This window comes from Carcharhinus amblyrhynchos, chromosome X (assembly GCF_965287045.1).
Source record: "Carcharhinus amblyrhynchos chromosome X, sCarAmb.v2.hapA, whole genome shotgun sequence".
Lineage (NCBI taxonomy): Eukaryota > Metazoa > Chordata > Chondrichthyes > Carcharhiniformes > Carcharhinidae > Carcharhinus > Carcharhinus amblyrhynchos.
Window position 1 is genome coordinate 7,106,944 of NC_137359.1, and position 13,690 is coordinate 7,120,633.

The window sequence follows — 13,690 nt, forward strand, 5'->3', positions numbered from 1 at the left end:
CACCACATGGACTGACTGATGTCCAATAACAATCCTGGAACTCCTTCCCTAACAGCACTGTGGGTATACCTACACCACATGGACTGACTGATGTCCAATAACAATCCTGGAACTCCCTCCCTAACAGCACTGTGGGTGTACCTACACCACATGGACTGACTGATATCCAATAACAATCCTGGAACTCCCTCCCTAACAGCACTGTGGGTGTACCTATATAGGTTGAAGGTGCCACATTTACACTGTACAAATGATGGCTCCTGCCAGTCAGGTGCCCAATGTGGGGGGGAAATGCCAACAGTAAGATGCCAGCAAGTGGGTGATGTGGCGGTGGCGCGATGCGCAAAGTGCGGCTAAGTTTAGACGGAGCGCAATTTCAGCCCCAGGGGTTTTGGCTGGGGGGAATGCACGGGGGTAACTCTGTAATTCTTTCCTGTGCCCACAGCCTGCGCAAATGGTTGATGAAGAAGTTGATATGGCCAAGCCTGGGGAAGAACACAGGGCAGGAGGTAGGTGCGGGAATGCAGCTGCTTCTATTGTGAACAGAATTCACAAACGCCATCCCACCTTCTTCCCAGCATCAATATACCCCACAGAATCCAGCCCCAGGCATGACACAGCCTCCGAGAAAGGCCAAGGAGCAATCAGATGGTAGGATTTCACTTTGCAAATACAGTCACAATTTTCATTTAAATCTTTCCAAATCTGAATGATCTGGAATCAGGAAGAACCGTGGGTTAGGGTCAGGCACAAAGAGGATGTTGTCAGATACAATGTCCCGTGAGGATTACACTCGGCCAGATTTACACACGAGGTGGAGATACCAGCATTGGACTGGGGTGGGCACAGTAAGAAGTCTGACAACACCAGGTTAAAGTCCAACAGGTTTAATTGGTAGCATTAGTTTTCAGAGCAGTTTTACTCTCTGCCAGTTTTACACACTGCCAGTTTTACACACTGCCAGTTTTACTCTCTGCCAGTTTTACTCTCTGCCAGTTTTACACACTGCCAGTTTTACTCTTTGCCAGTTTTACTCTCTGCCAGTTTTACACACTGCCAGTTTTACACACTGCCAGTTTTACTCTCTGCCAGTTTTACACACTGCCAGTTTTACTCTCTGCCAGTTTTACTCTCTGCCAGTTTTACACACTGCCAGTTTTACACACTGCCAGTTTTACTCTCTGCCAGTTTTACTCTCTGCCAGTTTTACACACTGCCAGTTTTACTCTTTGCCAGTTTTACTCTCTGCCAGTTTTACACACTGCCAGTTTTACTCTTTGCCAGTTTGACTCTCTGCCAGTTTTACACACTGCCAGTTTTACTCTCTGCCAGTTTTACACACTGCCAGTTTGACTCTCTGCCAGTTTTACACACTGCCAGTTTGACCCTCTGCCAGTTTTACCCTCTGCCAGTTTTACACACTGCCAGTTTTACCTTCTGCCAGTTTTACACACTGCCAGTTTTACTCTCTGCCAGTTTTACACACTGCCAGTTTGACTCTCTCCCAGTTTTACCCTCTGCCAGTTTTACACACTGCCAGTTTTACTCTCTGCCAGTTTGACCCTCTGCCAGTTTTACTCTGCCAGTTTGACCCTCCATCAGTTTTACACACTGCCAGTTTTACTCTCTGCCAGTTTTACATTCTGCCAGTTTGACTCTCTGCCAGTTTTACACACTGCCAGTTTTACTCTCTGCCAGTTTTACTCTCTTATGTGGGTATGCCGGCGTTGGACTGGCGTAAACACAGTAAAAAGTCTGACAACACCAGGTTTTAGTCCAACCGATTTATTTGATAACCCTGCCACAGCAACCTCTGCAAGACATGCTGGATCATCGACATGGATACCATCATCACACGTGAGAATACCATCCACCAAGAACACGGTAAATACTCTTGCAACTCGGCCAACGTTGTCTACCTGATACGTTGCAAGAAAGGATGTCCCGAGGCATGGTACATTGGGGAGACCATGCAGACGCTACGACAACGGATGAATGAACATCGCTCAACAATCACCAGGCAAGACTGTTCCCTTCCTGTTGGCGAACACTTCAGTGATCACGGGCATTCAGCCTCTGACCTTCGGGTTAGCATTCTCCAAGGCGGCCTTCACGACACACGACAGCGCAGAGTCACTGAACAGAAACTGATAGCCAAGTTCCGCACACATGAGGACGGTCTCAACAGGGATCTTGGGTTCATGTCGCACTATCTGTAACCCCCGTGACTTGCCTGGGTTTGCAAAACCTCACTTACTGTACTGTCTGGAGACAATACACATCTCTTTAACCTGTGATCAGTGCTCCTTCCACTCACATTGTCAGCCACTTCAGGTCTTGAACAGCAGGTTAGGTGTAAGGATTCGCATTCTAATCAGTAATCTGTAAACTGTCTGTGCTTTATATGCTCTGTCTGAGGCCAGAACTCTCCATTCACCTGACGAAGGGGCTAACCCCGAAAGCTTGTGAGTCTATTATCAAATAAATCGGTTGGACTAAAACCTGGTGTTGTCAGACTTTTTACCCAGTTTTACTCTCTGCCAGTTTCACACACTGTCAGTTTTACACACTGCCAGCTTTACACACTGCCAGTTTTACACACTGCCAGTTTGACTCTGCCAGTTTGACCCTCTGCCAGTTTTACTCTCTGCCAGTTTTACCCTCTGCCAGTTTTACACACTGCCAGTGTTACTCTCTGCCAGTTTTACACACTGCCAGTTTTACACTCTGCCAGTTTTGCCACTTCCAGTTTTACAATGCGGTGCTCATGTGATGGTGCTCATCTATGCCATCTATCTATCGTACCCGTCAGTGTTATCCTTTTCCTCCCGCTACATTTTCCTGTGTAATTGGCAACAAGTGGGATTCTGTATCTCCCCTCACCGCCCCCAACTCCCTCCCCCCGCCCCCTCACTGCCTGCCTTTCCTGCATCTCTCTGGGCCACTCAGCCATTGACCCGAAATGCTCTCGGGAAATTCAGTACCCTATCAGCAAGGTGGAGCCTGAAGCAGGCTTGCTCTTCAGGTTATTGAGTTGGAGTCCTTTGTTTCAGTGAGACAGCGAGAGATTAACCGAGAGATGCTGCCGGATCGAGGGAAGCTGGCCAATCGGCACAATGGGCTCAGAAGTTACCTTTGCACCTTTAGTGCAATGAGTCCCCAAGGTCATGTAGATCGGGAGCTCCGCTGCCAGAGGCCTGACACAGACCACTGTCCTATTATCTACCTTCCAAAAACCCACTGATCAACACTGAGAGTTACCAAAATTACCCTGAATGCCTTAGGGGTCGATCTTACCAGCCTGTCACTCTTCTGCATTGGGAGATTGGAGTGCAAGTGCATTTGTACCCTCTAACTGAATGTAGCCGGCTTCCTGCCATGAATAAGCTCCATCCACTCCCCCTACTGGCGGGAATCACACTTTCCCTCATTACTAACTTAAAGTGCTGTATGATTGCATTTGGGAGCTCGCCCAAAAAGAATGGGTGCAATTCTCTCCCGTTTTCGCACTTGTTGGGAACTCAGTTCAGTAAGGTTGCCCCTGCCCACTTTTGATAGCATTGGAGCTTTTTCAAAGGTGAGTTTGAAGTCTTTTCAGATTTCAGGTTTCGTGTCTGGATGGTTGGGCTGTTCGACCTGTTCCAGCTGTCAGACCTTGCTTTGAACGTGTTTCCAGACCGTCTTTCAAATCTGCTTCTGGAACCTCTCGGGAATAACAGTACTGTTCTGATTTTTGCAGGTGGAGAGGCTGCGGATAAAAAGGACAAGAATAACCCCGATGATGCAAAGGTAACTCTGTCGCTGTGTCTAAACACGGCCAGTTAGCGGGAAAATGGGTGGAGGGGGGGACTGGTGGTGTTAAGATGGCGGCGCGGGCTCGTTGGGCCGAAGGGCCTGTTTCCCGGGCTGTTTTTGTTCTTTGTTCTTTAAAACACCTTGCTCAAGCACGAGGAAATATGGGCCAAAGATATGTAGGTTAGGTGGATTGGCCATGCTAAATTGCCCCTTAGTGTCCAAAGATGTGCAGGTTAGGTGGATTGGCCATGCTAAATTGTCCCTTAGTGTCCAAAGATGTGTAGGTTAGGTGGATTGGCCATGCTAAATTGCCCCTTAAGTGTCCAAAGATGTGTAGATTAGGAGGATTGGCCATGCTAAATTGCCCCTTAGTGTCCAATGATGTGTAGATTAGGAGGATCAGTGGGGTAAATGTGCAGGGTTACAGGGATAGGGTGGACAGGAACATCTGTGTGGGATGCTCTTTCAGAGAGTTGGTGCAGAGTTGATGGGCCGAATGGCCTCTTTCTGCACTGTGGGGATGTTATGATAGAGTGTTTTATATGACGGAAGGTTTATATGGATCCCCCCAACACAGACGATGAGGCAGGTACAAATGTCCCATTACATGTGTCTGCTTTCCGATTTCGATTCCAGCCTCGGGTCACTGTCTGTGTGGAGTTTGCACATTCTCCCCGTGTCTGTGTGGGTTTCCTCCAGTTTCCTCCCACAGTCCGAAAGACGTGCGGGTTAGGTTGATTGACCATGCCAAATTGCCCCTAAGTCCTCCCACGCAGGAATTAAAAATACACAGATGGAAACTTCAATGGAATCAGGTTGTAAATGATTCTGAAGAGGTGAGAATATTTGAGAAAAAGATTAAATGTCAGACATCTGTCTGTTTATTTAATTTATTTGTGGGACATGGGTGTCACTGGCTGGGCCAGCATTTATTGCCCTTGGAGGGCATTGAGAGTCAACCACATTGCTGTGGCTCTGGAATAGGCCAGACCGGGTAAGGACAGCAGATTTCCTTCCCTAAAGGACATTAGTGAACCAGATGGGTTTTTCCAACAATGGTTTCATCAGTAGGTTCTTAATTCCAGATGTTTTTTTTACTGAATTCTAATTCCACCATCTGCTGGGGTGGGATTCGAACCCAGGTCCCCAGAACATTATCTGAGTTTCTGGATTAATAGTCTAGCAATAATACCACTCAACCATTGCCTCCCCAGTATGTGTTTGGTTCAGAAGTTGTGCTTCTTTGGTCGAATCTTCTCATGGAAAAACATTTTTAATCTTGTCTTTTTTCTCTCCTGGAACAGAATAAAAAACCACAGCAGGGGATGAGAGGCGGTTTCGCACAGACACACTACTTTGTGGCCTTGTACAGATACAAAATGCAGGAGAAAGATGACCTGGATTTCCAGTAGGTTCCGTCTTTGTCCGCTAGCTCCCGTTCTGCATTTCATTCGGTACGGGACTTGCCTCATCAGCCTCGTACCAGGGAATTCTCCCGTCATCTTCCCGTTATCCTTCTCATTGTTTATCCAGCTGTAGCACAGTGGTTAGCTCTGCTGCTTCACAGCTCCAAGGTCCCGGGTTCAATTCCTGGCTTGGGTCACTGTCTGTTTGGAGTTTGCACATTCTCCCCGTGTCTGTGTGGGTTTCCTCCCAGTCCGAAAGATGTGCAGGTTAGGGGGATTGGTTATGCTAAATTGTCCCTTAGGGCCTGATTTTACCATCGCATTGCACCCGTTTTTGTGCACAAAAACTTGGTAAAGTCGGGTGTGAGATGAATAGTGCGATCCACTCCTGCCTCTGCATCGGTTCCCCCTTTACCAACACCCGAAAATGGCCACAATCGGGACCGCGCCTGAAACGGGCACGATGGCCATTTAAATGGAGAGAAAGAGACGGATAGATGGAGAGAGAGAGAGAGAGATGGATGGATGGAGAGTGACAGATCAATGGATGGATGGAGAGTGACAGATCAATGGATGGATGGAGAGTGACAGATCAATAGCTGGAGAGAGAGAGATGGCTGGATGGAGAGAGAGATGGATGGATGGAGAGTGACAGATCAATAGCTGGAGAGAGATGGATGGATGGAGAGAGAGATGGATGGATGGATGGATGGATGGAGGGAGAGGGAGACGGATGGATGGATGGAGAAAAAGAGAGATGGATGGATGGTGAGAGAGAGATGGATGGATGGATGGAGAGAGAAAGAGACAGATGGATAGATGATGAGAGAGAGATGGATGGGTGGATGGATAGATGATGCTTAGATGATTTTTGAGGATGGGCAGATGAGTGCATTGCTGCTTTACCTTCTTGCCTTGTACCTTTCTCTCTCCCAACCCCATTTATTTTGTGAGCAAATATGAAAGTTAAATTCAATGGCAAAAGTCTTTTCTTCCAGAAGATGTAAGCATTGAATCTGTACACATTTCCTCTGCTGCCTCTAACCGTTCAAATGTTGCCTGGGAGAAGAGAAGTGATCGAGAACACTCATTGGCTGTTTGCGCAGGAAATGGGTTCAGCAAGGGTTCCGAGGTCAAAGGTTAAACAAACATGGCAGAGAAGAATCTGGATATTCCCAGAGGCACTCTCTGTAAACCTTGAGCAGAGACCTCTGGAGAATGTGGGAGGCTTTACTATATCTGGGTGGTTGTACCCTCTCTAAAATCCAGAGTTGAAAGAAATGTGAGATTAATCTCCTGAACACAAATATCCGTGAGAGAGAAAAAATATCATCAGGGCTTGAAAACATTGCCACTTAGTTTCCACTTTCTTTGTGGGGAAAGTGGTCCCAACCAGAGTTAGCACCTCCCATTCTTCCGAATCGCAGTTCACGAGGAGGCTTCAATGAATAAATGAAAGTAGAATTGTAGCACAGTGTGTTTCATGATAACAGAACGGTAACGGGCATTTCTACTTCAATAATACAATGACTCATGGCCCATCTGATGCCTTCTCTTCCAGGGCTGGTGACAAAGTAACTGTCTTTGATGACTCCAATGAGGAATGGTGGAAGGTGAGCCCTGTTAAAGTTTAAAGTTTATTTATTAGTGTCACAAGTAGGCTCACTGCAATGAAGTTACTGTGAAAATCCCCTTGTCATCACACTCCTGTTCGGGTACACTGAGGGAGAATTTAGCATGGCCCATGCACCTAACCAGCACATCTTTGGACACAAAGGGACAATTTAGCATGGCCCATGCACCTAACCTGCACATCTTTGGACACTAAGGGGCAATTTAGCATGGCCAATCCACCTAACCTGCATGTCTTTGGACACTAAGGGGCAATTTAGCATGGCCAATCCACCTAACCTGCACATCTTTGGACACTAAGGGGCAATTTAGCATGGCCAATCCACCTAACCTGCATATCTTTGGACACTAAGGGACAATTTAGCATGGCCAATCCACCTAACCTCCACATCTTTGGATACTAAGGGACAATTTAGCATGGCCAATCCACCTAACCTACACATCTTTGGATACTAAGGGACAATTTAGCATGGCCAATCCACCTAACTGACACATCTTTGGACACTAAGGGACAACTTAGCATGGCCAATCCACCTAACCTACACATCTTTGGATGCTAAGGGGCAACTTAGCATGGCCAATCCACCTAACCTGCACATCTTTGGACACTAAGGGACAATTTAGCATGGCCAATCCCCCTAACCTGTACATCTTTGGACTGTGGGAGGAAACTGGAGTGCCCGGAGGAAACCCACGCAGACACAGGGAGAACATGCAGACTCCACACAGACAGGGACCCAAGCCAGGAATCGAACCCAGGTCCCTGGTGCTGTGAGGCAGCATTGCTAACCCACTATGCCACCATGCCGCCCGAGTCTGGAGGAATAACCCTGATGATAAGAACATAAGAACATAAGAAATAGGAGCAGGAGTAGGCCATCCAGCCCTTCGAGCCTGCCCCGCCATTCAATAAGATCATGGCTGATCTGTCGCTGCTCAGTTCCACTTTCCCGCTTTCTCCCCATAACCCTTAATCCCCTCTCTTATCAAAAACCCATCAACCCGCGTCTTAAAAATATTTAGCGATCTTAACAGCCTTATCTTGTGTGCTGTTTTGTAAGCAGTGTTATTAAAATACTCAACACAGAAACATTAGAAATCCATGGACCAATGATTAAGGGGACCTGGGCTTGATTTTTGTGGAAGCTGATCCAGAAGGAAGTTAGGAACTGGGGGCCAGAAAAGCTGTCCAGGCCTGGTTGGGGGAACATCAGCTCCTTCCCAGATTGAGCTGCTCCTGTCAAACAATCCAATAACTAAATTCGAGCTGTCAGTTCTTCAGGAATTCAAAACCCGATCCAATCTTGGACACCACTTCCAGCTTTAAAAGAAACATCCCTAATTTCTCACTTATCACTCTTTCAGTTCCAAATAAGCACCATTCTTCCACTTTAAATGTAGCTAACAACCATAAATATACATGCTATGAGGAGTTTGGACAATCTTGATGCTTTCAGTGAGATATTATACCTAGCTTCTCTCATTAACCACATTATCACATGACCCTGCATGCCTCAACCCTCCTTCCACTCCTTTAATCAAAAAAAATCCCAGTGTACCTTTTCTTTTTGTAAACAAAAGTCGATGAGCTCTGGCTAAAATGAGCAATTATCCTGCTTTCCCAGCATCTGACACATATTCCCCCCTGACATACTGACTGCCTGTAGAAAATGACTGAATTTACAAACAGTTCCCTTAAACATAACAATAACACACGATCATCACACCAGACACTGAGGGTACGGAGTTCCTGCCTCTGGCTCTACCTATTGCATTGTCAGCCATGTTTTGCCACCCACAACCTTTCCCCTCTGCCATCCCTTACCAAGCAACCCACCCTGGATGATTCAGTGTAAGGCTGACACATCAAGGATGAGAGCCTCAATCTCAGCTGTTCTGATGCCAGGGGACCTTACCCAGGGAATAATTGTTCTCTTTGACTGGATTCAGATATAACAACAATCCTACAAACCCCTGTGATAGCTTTCTGATGAATGATGTAAGGATAATCTCAGGTCCCAGTGATATGGAGGGCAGTGTAAATTCTCTTAAAGCTGTGAGATGATACTGTGCCTTTAAGAAATGCATTTCAGTTATGTTTATTGTGCAGGATCTGTTTTAGTTATTATCAGTGCCGCTTTAACATAGAACATAGAACATAGAACACTACAGCACAAACAGGCCCTTCGGCCCACAAGTTGCGCCGACCACATCACCTACCAACCTACAGACCTATCTATAACCCTCAATCTCATTAAACCCCATATACTCATCCAGAAGTCTTTTAAAAGACCCCAGCGAGTTCGCCTCCACCACCACTGACGGCAGCCGATTCCATTCACTCACCACCCTCTGAGTGAAAAACTTACCCCTAACATCACTTCTGAACCTCCCTCCCCGCACCTTAAATCTGTGTCCTCTCGTAGCGACCATTTCAAACCGGGGAAATAGCCTCTGAGAGTCCACCCTATCTATTCCTCTCAACATTTTGTAAACTTCTATCAGGTCGCCTCTCAACCTTCGTCTCTCCAGGGAAAAGAGTCCCAGCTCCCTCAACCTAACTTCATAAGGCATGCCTCCCAGTCCAGGCAACATCCTTGTAAATCTCCTCTGCACCCTTTCAATAGCTTCTACATCTTTCCTATAGTGAGGCGACCAGAACTGCGCACAATACTCCAAATGAGGCCTGACAAGGGTCTTATAAAGTTCCAGCATTACCTCCCGACTCCTAAACTCAATCCCTCGATTAATGAAGGCCAGTACACCATACGCCTTCTTGACCACCTCCTCCACCTGCGAGGCCGATTTAAGAGTCCTGTGGACCCGGACCCCAAGATCCTTCTGCTCCTCAACACTACTCAGACTTCTGCCCTTAATAGTGTACTCGTTCATCCCGTTGGTTCTGCCAAAATGGACGACAACACATTTATCCGCGTTGAAGTCCATCTGCCACTTCTCCGCCCAGTCCTGCATCCTATCTATGTCCTGCTGCAACTTTTGCCATCCTTCCAGATCATCCACAACACCACCGACCTTCGTGTCATCAGCGAACTTACTTACCCATCCCTCCACTTCCTCATCCAGGTCATTTATGAAAATGACAAACAACAAGGGTCCCAGAACAGATCCTTGAGGCACTCCGCTGGTGACTGACCTCCATTCAGAAAAAGCCCCATCCACAACCACTCTCTGCCTTCTGCAGGCAAGCCAGTTCTGGATCCACAAGGCCAAAGGCCCTTGGATCCCATGCCCTCTCACCTTCTCAAGAAGTCTTGCATGGGGGACCTTATCAAACGCCTTGCTGAAGTCCATGTACACTACGTCCACGGCACTTCCTTCGTCAATGTGTTCAGTCACATTATCGAAGAACTCAACTAGGCTTGTAAGGCACGACCTGCCCTTGACAAATCCATGCTGACTATTCCTGATCATGTCAAACCTCTCCAAATGTTCGTAAATCTTGTCCCTCAGAAGCCTCTCCATCAGCTTACCAACCACTGAGGTCAGACTCACCGGTCGGTAATTTCCCGGGCTATCTCTGTTCCCTTTCTTAAAAATAGGAACTACATCCGCAATCCTCCAATCCTCCGGAACCTCTCCCGTCTCCATTGACGACGCAAAGATCATCGCCAGGGGCTCTGCAATCTCTTCCCTCGCCTCCCACAGTATCCTGGGGTACATCCCATCTGGTCCCGGCGACTTATCTACCTTGATAGAATTCAAAAGTTCCAACACATCCTCCTCCTTAATATTCACGTACTCAATCCTTTCCATCTGCTGCAAATCCATAACAAAATCTCCCAGATCGGCTTCCACCGTGAATACTGAGGCGAAGTACTCGTTAAGCACCTCCGCCATTTCTTCTGGTTCCACACAAACCTTTCCCCCCTCACCTTTTATCGGTCCTATCCCTTCTCTTCTTATCCTTTTACCTTTCACATATTTATAGAAGGCCTTGGGATTCTCCTTAATCTTACTCGCCAAGGTCTTCTCATGACCCCTTCTGGCTCTCCTAATTTCCCTTTTAAGTTCCCTCCTACAGTCCTTATACTCCTCAAGATCTTTAACATCTCCTAATTCCCTGAACCTCTTGTACACCTTCCTTTTCTTCCTGACTAGGTTCAACACATCCTTTGTGCACCACGGTTCCCTCGACCCACCAAACCCCCCTCGTCTCATCGGAACGTTGTCATTCAGAGCTCCAGACACACATTCCTTGAATATCTGCCACCTTCCTTCGGTACTTTTCCCTAAGAACGCCTCCTTCCAGTTTATTTGTCCAAGTAACTTCCTGACTTCTTCGTATCTCCCCTTACCCCAGACAAACACCTTCCTAGCCTGCCTGATCCTATCTCGTTCCAACGCAATTGTGAAGGAGATAGAATTATGGTCACCATATCCAAGATGCTCTCCTACCGAAAGATCCATCACCTGCCCTGGTTCATTCGCCAGTACCAGGTCAAGTACAGCCTCTCCCCTCGTAGGCTTGTCCACATACTGCGTCAGGAAACCCTCCTGAACACACCTAACAAACTCCTCCCCATCTATACCCCTTACCCTAGGGATATTCCAGTCGATGTTTGGGAAATTGAAGTCTCCCATCACGACAACTCTGTTATTAAAACATCTCTCCAGAATCTGTTTCCCTATTTGCACTTCAACTTCCCTGTCACTATTGGGCGGCCTATAGATTACACCCAGCAAAGTTTTTGACCCTTTGCTGTTCCTAACTTCCACCCACAGAGATTCTGTAGACAATCCCTCCACGACATCCTCTTTCTCTGTAGCCATGACACTATCCCTGATCAACAGTGCCACGCCACCACCCCTTCTGCCACCCTCCCTGTCCTTCCTGAAGCACCTGAAGCCTGGCACCTGAAGTACCCAGTCCTGTCCCTGAGACATCCAAGTCTCCGTAATGGCCACCACATCACAATCCCAAACAGCTATCCACGCCCTAAGCTCATCTACCTTATTCACTATACTCCTTGCATTAAAATATATACACTTCAGCCCCTCAGTCTGGGCATTTCCCATCTCCACCACCTGTCTAACCTCCCTCGCATACTGCCTGCGGTCCTCCCCTACCTGGGAGCGAACCTCCTCCGTCCCAGTTTCCCCAACACAGTTCCCTCCCCCCATCCTTTCTAGTTTAAAGTCCCCCCGGTAGCCTTAGCCAGTCTTCCCGCCAAGATACTAGTCCCCCTGGTATTTAAGTGCCACCCGTCCCTACTATAGAGGTCCCACCTACCCCTAAAGAGGTCCCAGTGATCTAGGAACCGAAATCCCTGCCCTCTACACCAGTCCCTCAGCCACGCATTCACCCTCCACCTCATTTCATTTCTTCCCTCATTCTCCCTTGGCACAGGCAGCAATCCTGAGATTACTACCTTCGCTTTTCTCTTCCTCAGCTGCCTACCCAGTTCCCTATAGTCCTTTTTCACAAGTGCCTCCCTCTTCTTACCTACATCAGTAGTACCTATATGTACTACTACCTCCGGTTCCTCACCCTCCCCTTTCAGGATGTCTGGGACCCGCCCAGAGACATCCTGGATCCCAGCCCCAGGGAGACAAACCACCATCCGCGACTCCCTTCTACGTCCACAAAAACGCCTGTCTGCGCCCCTCACTATGGAGTCCCCTATTAATACTACCTTTCTGCTTCCCTTTTTGATTTTTTGGCTCACTGGCTCAGCTCCAGAGAGCTGGCCATCGCTTCCTCCCTCAGATGAGCTGTCCCCCCCAGTAGTACTCAGGCCGGAGTACTTATTTTGAAGGGGGACATCCACCGGAGTGCTCCCCATCACCCGTGTTTTCCCCTTCCTAATGGTAACCCAAGTGCCCTCATCCCGTTGCCCTGGTGTGACTACCTGCTGGTAGCTCCTTTCTATAACGTCCTCACTCTCCCTAACTAGCCGAAGGTCCTCGAGCTGCATTTGCAGCTCCTTAACCTGGTTTCGTAGGGCCTGCAACTCCACACACCGAGCACAGGTGTGGATGTCTGGCAGGCCAGGAGCCTCCAAGACCTCCCACATGTTGCATTGGCAACAACATACAGGTCTCACACTCATATTTACCCCTTTGTTTTTAATTTGTGCCTCAGTTTAGCATGGCCAATCCTCCTAACCTACACATCTTTGGACACTAAGGGGCAATTTACCATGGTCAAAATTGTGCAGGTTAGGTGGATTGGCCATGCTCAGTTGTCCCTTAGTGTCCAAAGATGTGTAGGTTAGGTGGATTGGCCATGTTAAATTGCCTCTTAGTGTCCAAAGATGTGTAGGTTAGGCGGATTGGCCATGCTAAATTGTCCCTTACTGTCCAAAGATGTGTAGGTTAGGTGGATTGGCCATGCTAAATTGTCCATTAGTGTCCAAAGATGTGCAGGTTAGGGTGGATTGGCCATGCTAAATTGCCCTTTAGTGTACCTAAACAGGAGTTTGGTGACTAGGGGTTTTTCACAGTAACTTCATTGCAGTGTTAATGCAAGCCTTACTTGTGACACTAAGAAATAAACTTTACGTTTTTATGTTCTTGCATCTTGGCTAGTCAAAACATTGAATACACAACAGTCGTAGAGTCACAGAGGTTTACAGCATGGAAACAGGCCCTTCAGCCCAACTTGTCCATGCCACCCTTTTTTTTAAAACCCCCAAGCTAGTCCCAATTGCCCACATTTGGCTCATATCCCTCTATACCCATCTTACCCATGTAACTATCTAAATGCTTTTTAAAAGACAAAATTGTACCCGCCTCTACTACTACCTCTGGCAGCTCATTCCAGACACTCACCACCCTGTGTGTGTGAAAAAGTTGCCCCTCTGGACACTCTCCCCTCTCACCTTAAATCTATGCAC

General features: G+C 47.5%; 1 protein-coding gene across 3 annotated transcripts in view; it reads left to right on the top strand.

The window, feature by feature from the left end:
• The window catches only part of stac3 (SH3 and cysteine rich domain 3), a 59,499-nt gene that overhangs the window by 40,807 nt on the left and 5,002 nt on the right, over nucleotides 1-13,690 (top strand). For all 3 annotated transcript variants that reach the window (XR_013889892.1, XM_080217910.1, XM_080217909.1), the window contains 4 exons: nucleotides 446-509; nucleotides 3,740-3,789; nucleotides 5,100-5,203; nucleotides 6,763-6,814. Coding sequence is in view for 2 of the 3 variants with exons in the window: in XM_080217910.1 (XP_080074036.1) it covers nucleotides 446-509; nucleotides 3,740-3,789; nucleotides 5,100-5,203; nucleotides 6,763-6,814 (270 nt within the window). In the remaining variant the exon portion in view is untranslated. The remainder of the gene's footprint in view (nucleotides 1-445; nucleotides 510-3,739; nucleotides 3,790-5,099; nucleotides 5,204-6,762; nucleotides 6,815-13,690) is intronic.